This window comes from Nicotiana tomentosiformis, chromosome 4 (genome assembly GCF_000390325.3).
Source record: "Nicotiana tomentosiformis chromosome 4, ASM39032v3, whole genome shotgun sequence".
NCBI lineage: Eukaryota > Viridiplantae > Streptophyta > Magnoliopsida > Solanales > Solanaceae > Nicotiana > Nicotiana tomentosiformis.
In genome coordinates, this window is record NC_090815.1 from 36973876 (window position 1) to 36986629 (window position 12754).

At 37.8% G+C, this 12754-nt stretch overlaps 1 protein-coding gene and 1 pseudogene across 1 annotated transcript; one reads left to right on the plus strand and one right to left on the minus strand.

The window, feature by feature from the left end:
• The first annotated feature begins 416 nt into the window (after window positions 1–416).
• On the plus strand, window positions 417–1199 carry LOC104092739 (spore wall protein 2-like). Its single transcript, XM_009598406.1, has one exon. It carries the CDS (start codon window positions 417–419, stop codon window positions 1197–1199), a length of 783 nt encoding a protein of 260 aa, XP_009596701.1.
• Window positions 1200–5245: 4046 nt separating this feature from the next.
• On the minus strand, window positions 5246–7633 carry LOC104092738 (S-adenosylmethionine decarboxylase proenzyme-like; annotated as a pseudogene).
• Between the last annotated feature and the right edge of the window lie 5121 nt (window positions 7634–12754).

Below are 12754 nucleotides of genomic sequence, written 5' to 3' on the forward strand. Positions count from 1 at the left end.
TGCTCTTTCTCTATCGATATCCTCTATTGTACCTACACCATCATCCCATGTTTCTGCTACACTCACTATTCCCACTACTAGTGGGCCTTCACTTCCAAAAACAACCACCCATGCACTTGTATCTGTTTCGAAAATCACCTCTAAGTCAACTAAGATCAAGGCTACTCCAAGAAAATCTGTCAAGAGTAACAAGGTGGTACTTGATGCTGCTGCTAAAGTAGACACAATAGTTAATGAAGCTGTGGTTCAGGGGGAATCAATGTCAATTACTACAATTTAGGTAAAACTCCCTCCATCAAAGTTAGATGTTCTGGCATCTGCTATAGATGTTGCACCCTTAGATATTGTCGCACCCACAAGTGATAAACCATGAGTGGAGGAACCTACTGTAGAAAGGGGTAGATACCACTTATGTTATGCCTATGATTGAGGGGGAAGGTAGTAAAGAACCAGTACAAAAGGAAGCATCTGATGGTCTTTTTTTCAGCTGGACTGAGAATGAGGATGATAATGAAGGTGAGGAAGAAGGAGGAGTAGGGGCCAGTCATGAGGAACATCAGACTCAGGACATGGCTAATGAAGTAAAAAGGAGTGAGAATGAGGGAGATTCTGGTGAAAAGAAGGAGAGTGAGACAGAAGATAAGATAGATAGACAAGTGGATGATTCTGGAAATGAAGAAAAGAATAGTGATGAAGAAGCTGATACTGAGTGTGAAGGTGAGGATCAAGAAAAAGCAAGTGAGAGTGAAGGAGAGGATGGAGAGAGTGACGAAGAGAATAAGAATACAAGTGGAGAATCTGAAGACTCTATGACTATTGGGAACACTGTCATAGCCCCTTCAAAAGAAGAAAGTGGAGAGAAAAGAACTGAAGAAATTGGACCCTTGTTAGCTCCTTTCACTGGAGATGAGGAGGTTAGTAGTGATGAGGATAACTTGCCCCTGTCTGCAGTAGGGAAGAAAACCAGGAAGACCATTCTGAAAGCAACAAAGTCTGTTATCCCTGTAAGGAAAGAAGTGGCTCTTCTTGCTAGGACTCCTCTCACAAGGAGTAAAACAAAGACTGTTGATGAACAAATCATTAAGGAGTCCAGAGGTTCCAAGATGCCAAGGAAGCAAGTTTCAGTTGTGGAACCTGTTGTTGAATTGGATGGAGAAGATGAGTTTGATTCTACTCTGCTAGAAAAGTCATCAGCATAAAAGAGAAAGGTTGTCAAATCTACAAAGACTGCTACTCCATCTACAAGGGCTAGTTGAGGAAAGAAAAGAAAGAGTGTGCCTACTGTGGTTGATAAACTCACTGAGTTTAGGGACAAAAAAGTACTGAATGGGAAGATTATTACAAACACTGATGAAAAAAGGATGACTCAACTAGTTGAAAAACTTAAGCTACAGGGATGGAAACACATGTTTGTCAAGGCCTTCCCTCCTATATGTGTGCCTGATGTGGAGGAGTTCTATGCGAAGTTCTAGTTTGATGAAAAAGTGGTCAAGAGTAATATAAGGGTGTTTGAGATAGAGTTTGATGCTGAGAAGCTGAGGATGCTTCTGAATGTTCCTTCTTTAGGATTTGACAATTACTTGAAGAAAAAGTGGCTAGCCATAGACAATGATGTGGACACAGGAATTGTGGTCACAAGCAAGTTCTCTCAAAAGTTTGAACTGGATGCTCCCCAAAAGGTGTACAAGACTGAGACATTTTCAAGCCTAAACATGCTATGCCTTATGGCTTCATGTTGATTGAGTTGTTTGAAAAGATCAATATTGCCTTGCCTGAGCTTATGTTTGGAAGTCACAATGATGTTTTGGATGATGTTACCCTCAAGCAGTGTGGCTATCAGGATATCAAGACTAGGGGACCACCAGGTTCTGCTATTCTACCTGGTAGCAGCAGGGCAGCAGAGCTCACTAAGAGGTTGGAGTTGGCTGTTGAAGAGAATGCCAAGCTTCGAGAAGAAAATAATGAGTTGAGAAAAGAAACCAGACAACTTAGGGAAGAGCTCATAAGGGATAGGGAAGCTCACGCCCAACAGATTGCCACACTTGTGAAAGCATTGACCCCCTCTGCCTCTCACCCATGAACCTGGTCCTTCCCCAGTGTCCTTAGTTTCTTTTGTTATCTCAGTGATGCTTTAGTTTTTGTTTCTTCTATTCTAGTCTGAGTAGGTTGCAATATGTTTAGTTTATTTTGTTATAATGGTTAAAGACAAGGCCCATGGCTTATTTTGGCACTGCTAAATGACTTCTCTTATAATGTTTTAATATTTCGCACGTGGTTAGATCATCAGCTTAGTCTGTTTGCTTTGATAATTGTTGAGCTTGTGTTGTAGCCTAAGTGTCCATGTATCTTTCATTAACTATGCTTAATATGTCTAACATCTTTTTGCTATTTTTCGATGATGCCAAAAGGGGAAAGATAGAGTTGGGGGTGTTGTGTTGATGTGGATATGCCTGTCTGTGTGATGTGATGTGCTTGTTGATCAAGATTTGGTGTGATTACCTAATTCTAGTATGTACAAAGTTTGTCATCATCAAAAAGAGGAAATTTGTTGAGTATTGAGCTTTTGATGATTAACAAAGTTTGTTCAGATGTAATGTCCTAAGAACTAGGTCCTCAACGTAGCTGCTTCACCGCTCTAAGAACCAGCTTCTTAGGGTTAAGAACCAGCTCCTCAAGGATGATGATTGTGCATCTTTGCAAGACAATGACTTTATCTCAAAGTTATACATGTCCGAGTTTGGTGGAAGAAGACTGCTAAACATGATAAGGGTTGTTGACCAAGAAGATACGCATGCATAATTGAGAGATAAGAGTCCCAAGACTTGTGGAGTCCTTGGAACAATTGGAGTCCTATCAAATGAGAAGCTGACTACGCATAGGACTCCTAGAAGATCTCGGAGACCAAGGAGTTTAAATACTACCCTTTTGGACTGCTGGGATTATCCTTTTGCATATCAACTAAAGAACTATATTTTACACACTCTAGTTGAGTGCTAGTGTTGTGTTCTTCTTGAGTCAGTCTAGTGAATGTATTTTAGGAAATCGAGTTGTAATCAAAGTGTCATAAACAATTAGTGAGTTAGAGTGAGTGTTTGTTTTACAAGTTAGAGTAACTTATAAATCAAGTAGTTGTAGTAGGAGTACTGGAGAATATGGAGTTACAGTTTTGTAATCGATACATTTGGCTCATTGTTCTAGTGAAGTTAAAGTTGAAAATCCTACGTAGTAGGTCGTGATTTTTGCACCTTTTGAGCTGGGTGATTTTTCACGTAAAAATTGCTACGTTCACTTTACTGCTTATTTTACTTCACGTTTAAGGAGTAAGGTAAAGAACCAAGTTCTTTAGTAATCCATAAAGTCACTCAAACTAACAAGTATACTATCATAACCATTCTCTTTGTTAAATCCATCGAGTTTAAGTTCTCTACACTATCAATAAATTAGTTTTTTACACCATAAGATAAAACATGCTTAACTCTTCATGACATGATATAATAAACTAAAAAATAAAGTAACAACATGCTTTAACCAGTTAAATTGTACTAATAATAGTGTTAAAAACACAATGTATATAACTTAATCCAACTCTATACAAATAAAATAAAAGGAGAAGAAACTATATATGCAACCAACAAAGATGAACGATCAATTTTTTGGATGATCTTCAACCTTTTGTCAATCTGAGATGGCTTCCCGATTAATTAACAACCATATGCTCACGTGAAGATTTTAACCAGTCTAAATCTTCAGTATTGTACTCTTGTATTAGGATCCCGCGTAGCAAGAATTTCATCATACTACTGCCACAACTGACATATGTACTGGCCGTTGGCTTGACCATTAAAGAGTATGGTGAGATAGTTAAAATTTCTTCACCCTTAACCAAAGGTTTTGACTTCGAGTCCTACAAATGGATGACCTTCCGCGGCAGGGAGTGCTTTATCTCACAAGGATCTAGATTAATCGGCCAATGCGATTCGAATACAAATGATATTATTAAGAAAAAAAACTAGCCCTTGGCTTGAGTCAAATTCATGATCTTTCTTCTGTTTTTGATAAATGGTTAATGGTTGACGTAAAAGCAAGTCTGAACAAAACCATATAGCCATATCGATGGTCCCCCTCCCCCCTCCCACCTTTCCCTCGCCACAAGTTCAAAATGCATAAAGAAAATACGAGAAAAATATATACAGAACATATACATGTTAGTGTACGTTTTTACCAGAAAAAGGGAGAAAAGAGACTGAAAATTGAATAATAACTTGTCTTAGTGAAAGAAAAAGCAAGGTACTCTTTGCCAGAGAGCAGAGTGCAGGTTTCTCCTTAAAGAAAAAAGGACGGTCTGGTAACATATTGTAACAACCTTAGCAGCTTCAAATTACTGTAAATTCGTGATTTCCAATTATTTACCTTTTTCTTGTGCTTGGTAAATTATTGAACAAATTAATTCAAGATTCAGGAATTTTTAATTTTTTTACCTGCCCAGAGTACTCTTCCTTTTCTATAATTGAATTCATTGAGAATTTATATAAGAGAAAGCCGTTTTATAAATCGTTATTTTACATGAAAGAATACAGTTCAAAATTCATCAAGGCAGAATACATATATCGGTCTTTCACTAAGATATGATAACCGTAAAGCCCCATTATGTATATTTCACGAAAGCTAAAATAATCCCGCATAAATATTTCAAACATGCATTTTGCACAAAAAATCTAGCATAAGTAAGACGAATTCTTAGGAAGGCTCGTGATTAATTGGACGGGGCACTGACCGGCTCCAACTTGTTTTGCCCGGCTCCAACTTGTTTAAGACTGAGTCGTTGTTGTATAATTTTTACTTCACGCAATTTGCACCCCATAGAGGAAAAAGATTCATTGACATGAACTTACATTCTAGTTTCATACACATTGATATAAGCTGAAGCATGGATGGGTAAATACATCTGGAGCTGGTTACAGAAAGCATTTCTTCACTATTTTCCAAGTCCAATGTTTTGAAACATGAATTGGTAACTGCCTTACAAATCAAAATTGTTAAACAACCATCTACGTTTTGCTTTTTGTGCAAATCATTTGTAATACAACAAAAACTTACCTTCTTTTTTTGTTTGTGTTAGCTGTTAGTCATGACTTATCTTTTCCCTTTGGTGCAGCAAATCTTTGTAGCTAACCCATCCACCACACCAAGGAAATGGTAAAACAAGGCAGGCTGCAGAAAACAACAGCACACTGGATATCTTATTACATAATTTTCAGTACGCCAGTACATAAATAAATAACACACTATTTATTAGGGTCAATTGACAAACAACAACAAAGAACAAACAATATACCAAAGACCATAGGGCTTCTGCAGTACACCAGAAAGCCAGACGTAGTTCAGAATTTACAAATTACTGAGCCAAAAGGACAGACTATGTGGACTGTTAAGTCCATAATTCTGAGAAACGAGGAACAATACTTAACCAAACACTAGAAAACATTCATAATTGACGCACTAACAGAAACAAGCAAACCCTCGGCACTACTCCTTTTCTTTCTTCTCTTCCTCTTTCCAGCAGCCCTTCAGAATAGACTTGGCAGGGCAGCCCGGTGCACAAAGCATCCCGCGTTCACGCAGAGTTCGAGGAAAGACCTAGGGGGTGCGATGTAGGCAGCCTATCCTGATGCAAGCATCAGTGGCTAATTCTACGACTCGAACCCGTGATCACTTATAGATCACACGGAGACAACTTGACCGTTGCTCCAAGGCTCCCCTTCTCAGAATAGACTTGGGAGATCGACAAACGGACGTCTTAATGAATTTCTGGTAGACAATGGAACCACTCTTACCAGGTTCTTCTGGGATCCACTCAGAAAGTGATAAATACTTAACATCCAGAGAGCAAATATGCTGCAGTAACTAGCAAAAGCAACATCAGCGTCCAAAGCAATAGAATACTCGTCTGGCTGGAAACATACCAGCACCCTCTCAATCAGCAAACCCAGACTCAAAGATTTCAGATCGTACCCAACTGCTTCAAAACTAGCATAACTAAACCATCTTCTGGTGTAAAATGAACGGTAGAAAGAGCAGCTCCTTCAATAGAATTCATGGAATAACCAGAGAGATCGAAGTCGAAATCACATATATCAGAGTTAGGGAGTATCTTTCTTATGCCTGAATTAACAGTCATGTGAGCTGCTGAACTTGATTCAGTCTTGTAAATGATAGCAGCCTTCTCGCTGCCCCAACTGCAAACCAGTCATACACATCTCAAGAGTGTAGACGGGATCTTTAGACTGAATTGGAGTATACATGCCGTTTCCCTGGTTTGACTTAGAGAGGACATGGGAGGCTTGACTCAGAAGCAGACTAGAATCTAAACTAGTGATATAAAGAGAAGCATAAATGATATGAGGACTCAGGCGTAGAAAACCAGGCCAACTTTTGTATACAAGATGCATGATTGATAAAAAGATCCAACCATAACTGTATCCAGACTAACTACAGTAGCACATGAATGATACAAGGATAAAGCATTCCAGGAACTAGAGCAACTATGTAGGTAAAAGAGCAAAAAGGAAGATTGTCGATGCATCGACAGTAACCACTAAAGCACAAAAAGAATATCCAGAATAATTTGTAAGACGCCATTGCTTATCCTCAATAGATTCTTAGAGCAAATATTATAAGCACAACAGATATCCAAATTGGATAAATGCTTCATTTCATCGTTTGATGCATGCACACATCCCCATGAACTATAGGAGTATGACTATAGAAACCCAAGCTAAATTCATGTTTTCATTGATTAAATGCATAGACAAGACCAACAGGAATTTGCCGTTTAAAAGTGCAAGTGGCATCAATTAAATTAAAGCTGAAGGAGAAGGTAGAATTCAGTGTATTCGGTGTAGTAAAAAGGGGGATAAATGTCTAGACGTCTGCAGCAAAAGTCTTTGTTATTCAGTTACTCTACGCTATTTTTTCCTGGATCATTATAATGAAACAAAGTAGTAAATGCCATGAGAGGTCAAGGTTAGACCGAATAAAATTATTATCATCATCTACCATTCACTCGAAAAACCTACAGCAAACATAATGTACATCTATAACAAAACCATACCTTATACAGGGTAAGTATCTAGGCATCAACAATACAAAATTACTGATAACACGCCAGGAAGAATATCTAATAGAAAACAAATAGTAGCTCTAGTTCCTGGAATGCTTTACATTTGCATCCAACCGATACAAAAGATTCACACCTGGTAGCACCCAAATTAAAATACATTTTACACCTAAAATCTTTACAGTACATACCCAAAATATGATATCCCACCGTTGTAAACCCACCTTCTCCTGTTTTCTCTTCAATCGTAGATCTAGTCTTTGACTACATTACACGACTACTTCTTAGCTTTCAATTGAGATACAGGATGAAGCTCCTCTTCCTTCTCATTTCTACTTAATTCTCTGTTCAAATGTCTATGTAGAAGCATGTAAACTTGTACGAAATAGATATCTCATGAAATTTAAACGAAGAACTTATAGGTTCTTACACTGTAGGTGTACTTATATAGGTGAAAGTGGGACTTACAGTTATTACTAATATTACTGTATTTATCCTAGTGCACTTTTAGAGCACCCCTTACGGGCAAGCTCTTATATCCAACATTTCCCACTCACACGTAATGGGAGTCCTCATTGATCTAGTATGAGACACATATTCTTATCTCCACAATCATTCATATAGAGAAGTAGACATTGCTACTAGCATACTCTGAGAGCTAAGTGATATACATCTATCTGGATAACATAGTCTCTCGTTGAATACAAACTTGCAAGTAAATTATAAAGTATGCAGTAGTACCCGAGATTATAAGAATCACATTTTGATATAACCTCAAATATATTACTTATTACTTATAGTCACAATTATAACTCATAAGATAATTGGTGCATCGGTGAACACGGAGCTTAATTTTGAGAACTTTGTGTCCTTCCGAAAGATCAACTAACTCCCAAATTTTGTTAACTCTCATACTTTCAATTCATATTCCATTGCTTTTGTCCATTTTAAGATCCTATTTTACATTTATAGGCTCGTTTTCATCTTGTCGGTGCATCATAAATAGTTCACCACCTTCAATATTCTCAAATCGTTGACGGGGAATCTTTTTACGAGAATCACGTCTTACTTGTGATCCATCATTTTTCCATTTGGATCCACGTCGCTCCCACTAAGATCAGTAACATACATCATACTCCCACTTTGGACAAGATCCACGACCATATCGCTCTCACTTGGAACAAGATCGATTTGGTCACTTCTACTAAATGTAGAATGATCATATTCATTCGCATCTACAGTGTACAATTCAAATATATGAGAGACAAAACTAGTACTCCCTTTGAACTTTAGCAACATTGCCACATCTAAGACGTTTATTCTTGCCTTGTTCTATTTTTGATGGATGGAATATTTTCTGGCCGACCAAGTTATAACTAAAAAAAATACACCTTTAAGAAACAAGAAGCACGACACAAGAAGCTGCACATTAAACAACATAGAAATCTATTATAATAAGAAGAAAAGAAACAAAAGCCGATATCTTAGATTCCCCTCACTTCAGCTATCATTTACCAATCAAATTTCCAAAGCCTCGCGGCTTACATTTGAGAAATAATTAAAAACATCATATAATTTTACCATACATATTAATCTAAAAAAATGCCAATTCATTCAACCAGAGTTTTAGACAGCAAATTAGAATCATATCCACAATATACAACGTGCTTCGATAAAAAGAACAACACTTATAATGCTCATAAAAGATTTCGATAAATGAAGATTGAAGATATCGAAATAAGTACTGAAGAGCGAATTCTACAGACTCGTGCGAGCTTCACTTTCAGGGCGGAAAGAATGAGTGCTTATATGTGCACTGTTGCTAGGTTTGCCCCTTGTGTTGCCATGATATTACAATCAAGCCATTAAGTATATCGAACATTTTCATCCCAATTATTGAATGATTTATATTTGCCGTTTAAATTGAATTACTAAAATTAATTACCGAAAGTTTTCTCGCGTTAATCATGTATTTTCCATTTTCCTTCACTTTTACATAAATTCATATACAAATTAAATTACTTACAGAATTGTCTTAATCTTCATATCGTTTTTAGTATAGTTATGATCGAAAGAGAATTTTTAAACATTAAAGGTGTGTTTAGTATGATGAAAATCAATTTTAGAATTGTTTTTGAAAAATAACTTATTATCCAGAAATTACAATAACAACAACAATAATAACAACAAATCCAGTAATTTTTCACAAGTGGGGACTGGGAAGGGTAAGATATACGCAGCCTTACCCCTACCTTGGAAAGGCAAAGAGGCTATTTTCAATAGACCCTCGGCTGGAGAAAGGATGAAAAAGAGTAATGGCAATAAATAGGAACAATAACAAGATAAAAATAAGACTGAAGCCAAGAAAGCAGTTAAACTCTAGGTAGTAATAGTATCCTATGAATAAAAGGATATTATACTAACACTAATGCTAGCGAGGGAAACGCTCGACTACCTACTAACCTTCTACTCCAATCTTCGACCTCCACACCCTCTTATCTAGGGCCATGTCCGCAGTCAGCTCCAGTTGTACCATGTCCCGCCAAATCACCTCTCCTCGAGACTCTTTAGGCCTATCTCTACCCCTTCTGATACCCACCAAAGCTAACCTCTCACACCTTCTAACTAGGGCGTCTATGCTTCTCCTCTTAACATCCCCGAACCATCTCAACCTCACATTCCGCATCTTATCCTTCACAGGGGTCACTCCCACCTTGTCCTATATAACCTCATTCATAATCTTATCTAACTTGGTATGTCCACACATCCACATTAACATCCTCATTTTATCTACTTTCATCTTCTGGACATGAGAGTTCTTGACCGGCCAAAACTCTGCTCCTACAACATAGTCGATCTAACTAATACCCTATAAAATTTACCTTTAAGTTTTAGCGTTACATTCTTATCACACAAGACACCGAAAGCGAGCCTCCACTTCATCCATCCTGCTCCGATACGATGCGTGACATCCTCATCAATCTCCTCGTTACCTTATATTATAGATACAAGATACTTGAAACTTTCTCTCTTGGGGATGACTTGTGTAACAAGCCTCACACCCATGTCCGTTTCCTGGGTAACTTTGCTGAACTTGCACTCCAAGTACTTCATTTTGATCCTGCCCAACTTGAAACCTTTAGACTCAAGAATCTGTCTCCAAACCTCCAGTCTGTCATCAACATCTCCTTGAGTCTCGTCAATCAGAACGACATCAACCATAAATAACATGCACCACGGCACCTCCCATTGAATGTATCACGCCAATGCATTCATCACCAAGGAAAACAAAAACAGGCTAAGGGTTGATCTCCGATGCAACCCCATCACAACCGGAAAGTATTCTGAGTCTCACCCTGCTGTCCTCACCCGTGTTTTAGATCCATCATACATGTCCTTAATCACTCTAATGTAGGCTACAGACATACCTTTTGCCTCTAAACACCTCCATAGAACCTCTTTCGGGACATTATCGTATACTTTCTCTAGGTCAATGAACACTATATACAAGTCTTTCTTTATTATCCTATACTGCTCCACCAATCTCCTCACCAGATGAATGGCTTTCGTTGTCGAACGACCCGGTATGAAACCGAACTGGTTCTCATAAATAGACACACTTGTTCTCACCCTCCCTTTCACCACCCTCTCCTAAATACTATTTTTTGGCCTTTAGCTATAGAGAGTGAAAAGTAGCTTTTGAAAATAACATTTATTAAAGATTGAAAAATCATAAGATATTAATTGCAGACAACTGTGAATTAGCCTCAGTTTGATAAATCTTTGAAGTAATCGTAAAATCATTTTGAATTAAGATAGGGAAATATTTGCCAGGAGTTTCTCTAGAGACTATTCATGTCAATATTTTCTTATATATGTTCACTAAGTTATTCATCAGTTTTTCTCGTAAAGATTAAAATCATTCGAGAGAAGAACATTGACCTACGATTAAGCTAACTATCTATTGAATTTGTGAAAATCAATAGAACTATCACGACCCAAATCTACGTTGTTGGCACCTGGTACATTATCCGATCCGAGCGAACCTACTCCTATGATGCACCCAAACCATATGCAGGAAAACCAATTTAACTGCGGAAGCTCTTTCAAAAACATATATATATTTTCAAATTAAACGATGGAAAGTTTTCCAATTCAGAATCATACATGAAGTCTTTCATAATAATAATAATGAAACTAAGTAAAATAAATATATTTTTATGTATTCCGTGTACAACCCCATTACTACAACTTTTCACAACTATCTATGGAGCCTCTATACCAAAGAATATAACTAAACACTTGGGCTAATGCCCCACTAACATAAATTAAGAAAATAACATGATTGCTATCACAAAATAGGAGTGGTGCCTCACCATATACCTCAGGAAGAGAGTCATCCTAGTCATGTTGTCACGAACCAAACTCCCTCCGTATAACGTCGTGACGGTACCTAGTCCCTACGACTAGGTAATCCTAACAAATTACGGAAAATAACAAAACGAAAGTAAAACTTGGCGACTAATAGCAGTGGATAACTGAATAACTAGTAACAATGCCGCTCGGCATGTACAATAACCAATACTCTATAAATACAGAGTATTCCCAAAACCCGAAACATCGTAAGTCACAAGTTACAGAAGGAAAATATCATCTCTATACAGCAGAGTCTAATAAAAGGAATACAGGAAGTGTTTGACATAGGGGAGGATAGAGGGAGACTCATAGGTATGCGGACGCGAGCAGATGTACCTTGAAGTCTCCGGATTAGCAGCAAATGCACAACTAATAGCGAGGCGGGTATGATGAACCTGGATCTGCACATGAAAACATGTGCAGAAGAGTAGCATGAGTACACCACAAAGGTACCTAGTAAGTGCCAAGCCTAACTTCGGTCGAGTAGTGACGGGGTCAGGTCAGGCCCACTGGTAAATAATAAATAAGACAAGAGATTATACAGTATAATAAAAGACTAGAATTTAACAAAAGGAAACACAGCAAGGCAACAGTACAACACACAGGGGTAAACAACAGGTAATCTCCCTAGATACCGTCTCGTAGTCCCAAAATAAATATACGGTGAGAACTCCCGAGGTACTGCCTCGAGGTTTCGCCTCGTAGTCTCAAAAGTAAATATGCAGTTAGACTCCCGAGGTACCGCCTCATAGTCTTAAAAGTAAATATGTAGGGAGAACTCACGAGGTACCCCCTCGTAGTCTCAAAAGTAAATGTGCAGGGAGAACTCTCGAGGAACCGCCTCGTAGTCTCAAAAGTAAATGTGCAGGGAGAACTCCCGAGGAACCGCCTCGTAGTCTCAAAAGTAAACACACAGCTAAAACGGATAAATACAATAGTTAACAACAAGATTTCTACAGCTATACTGATAAAGAACAAGGAAAAGCAAGAAATCAACTAGGCATGCTTCATAGAGTTCAAATAAATAGCTAAAGCATGTAGACATGCGATATTAGACTAAACATGATAACTACATATATTGGAATATCTCAATTAAGAATAAAAATAGACTAATACTCATTTAAACGGTATAACTCAAATTAAAGGAAAAACAAATTGCTACTCAGTAAAATAAATCGAGTTTTACAACAAATAGCCCGTGTACGTACTCGTCACCTCACG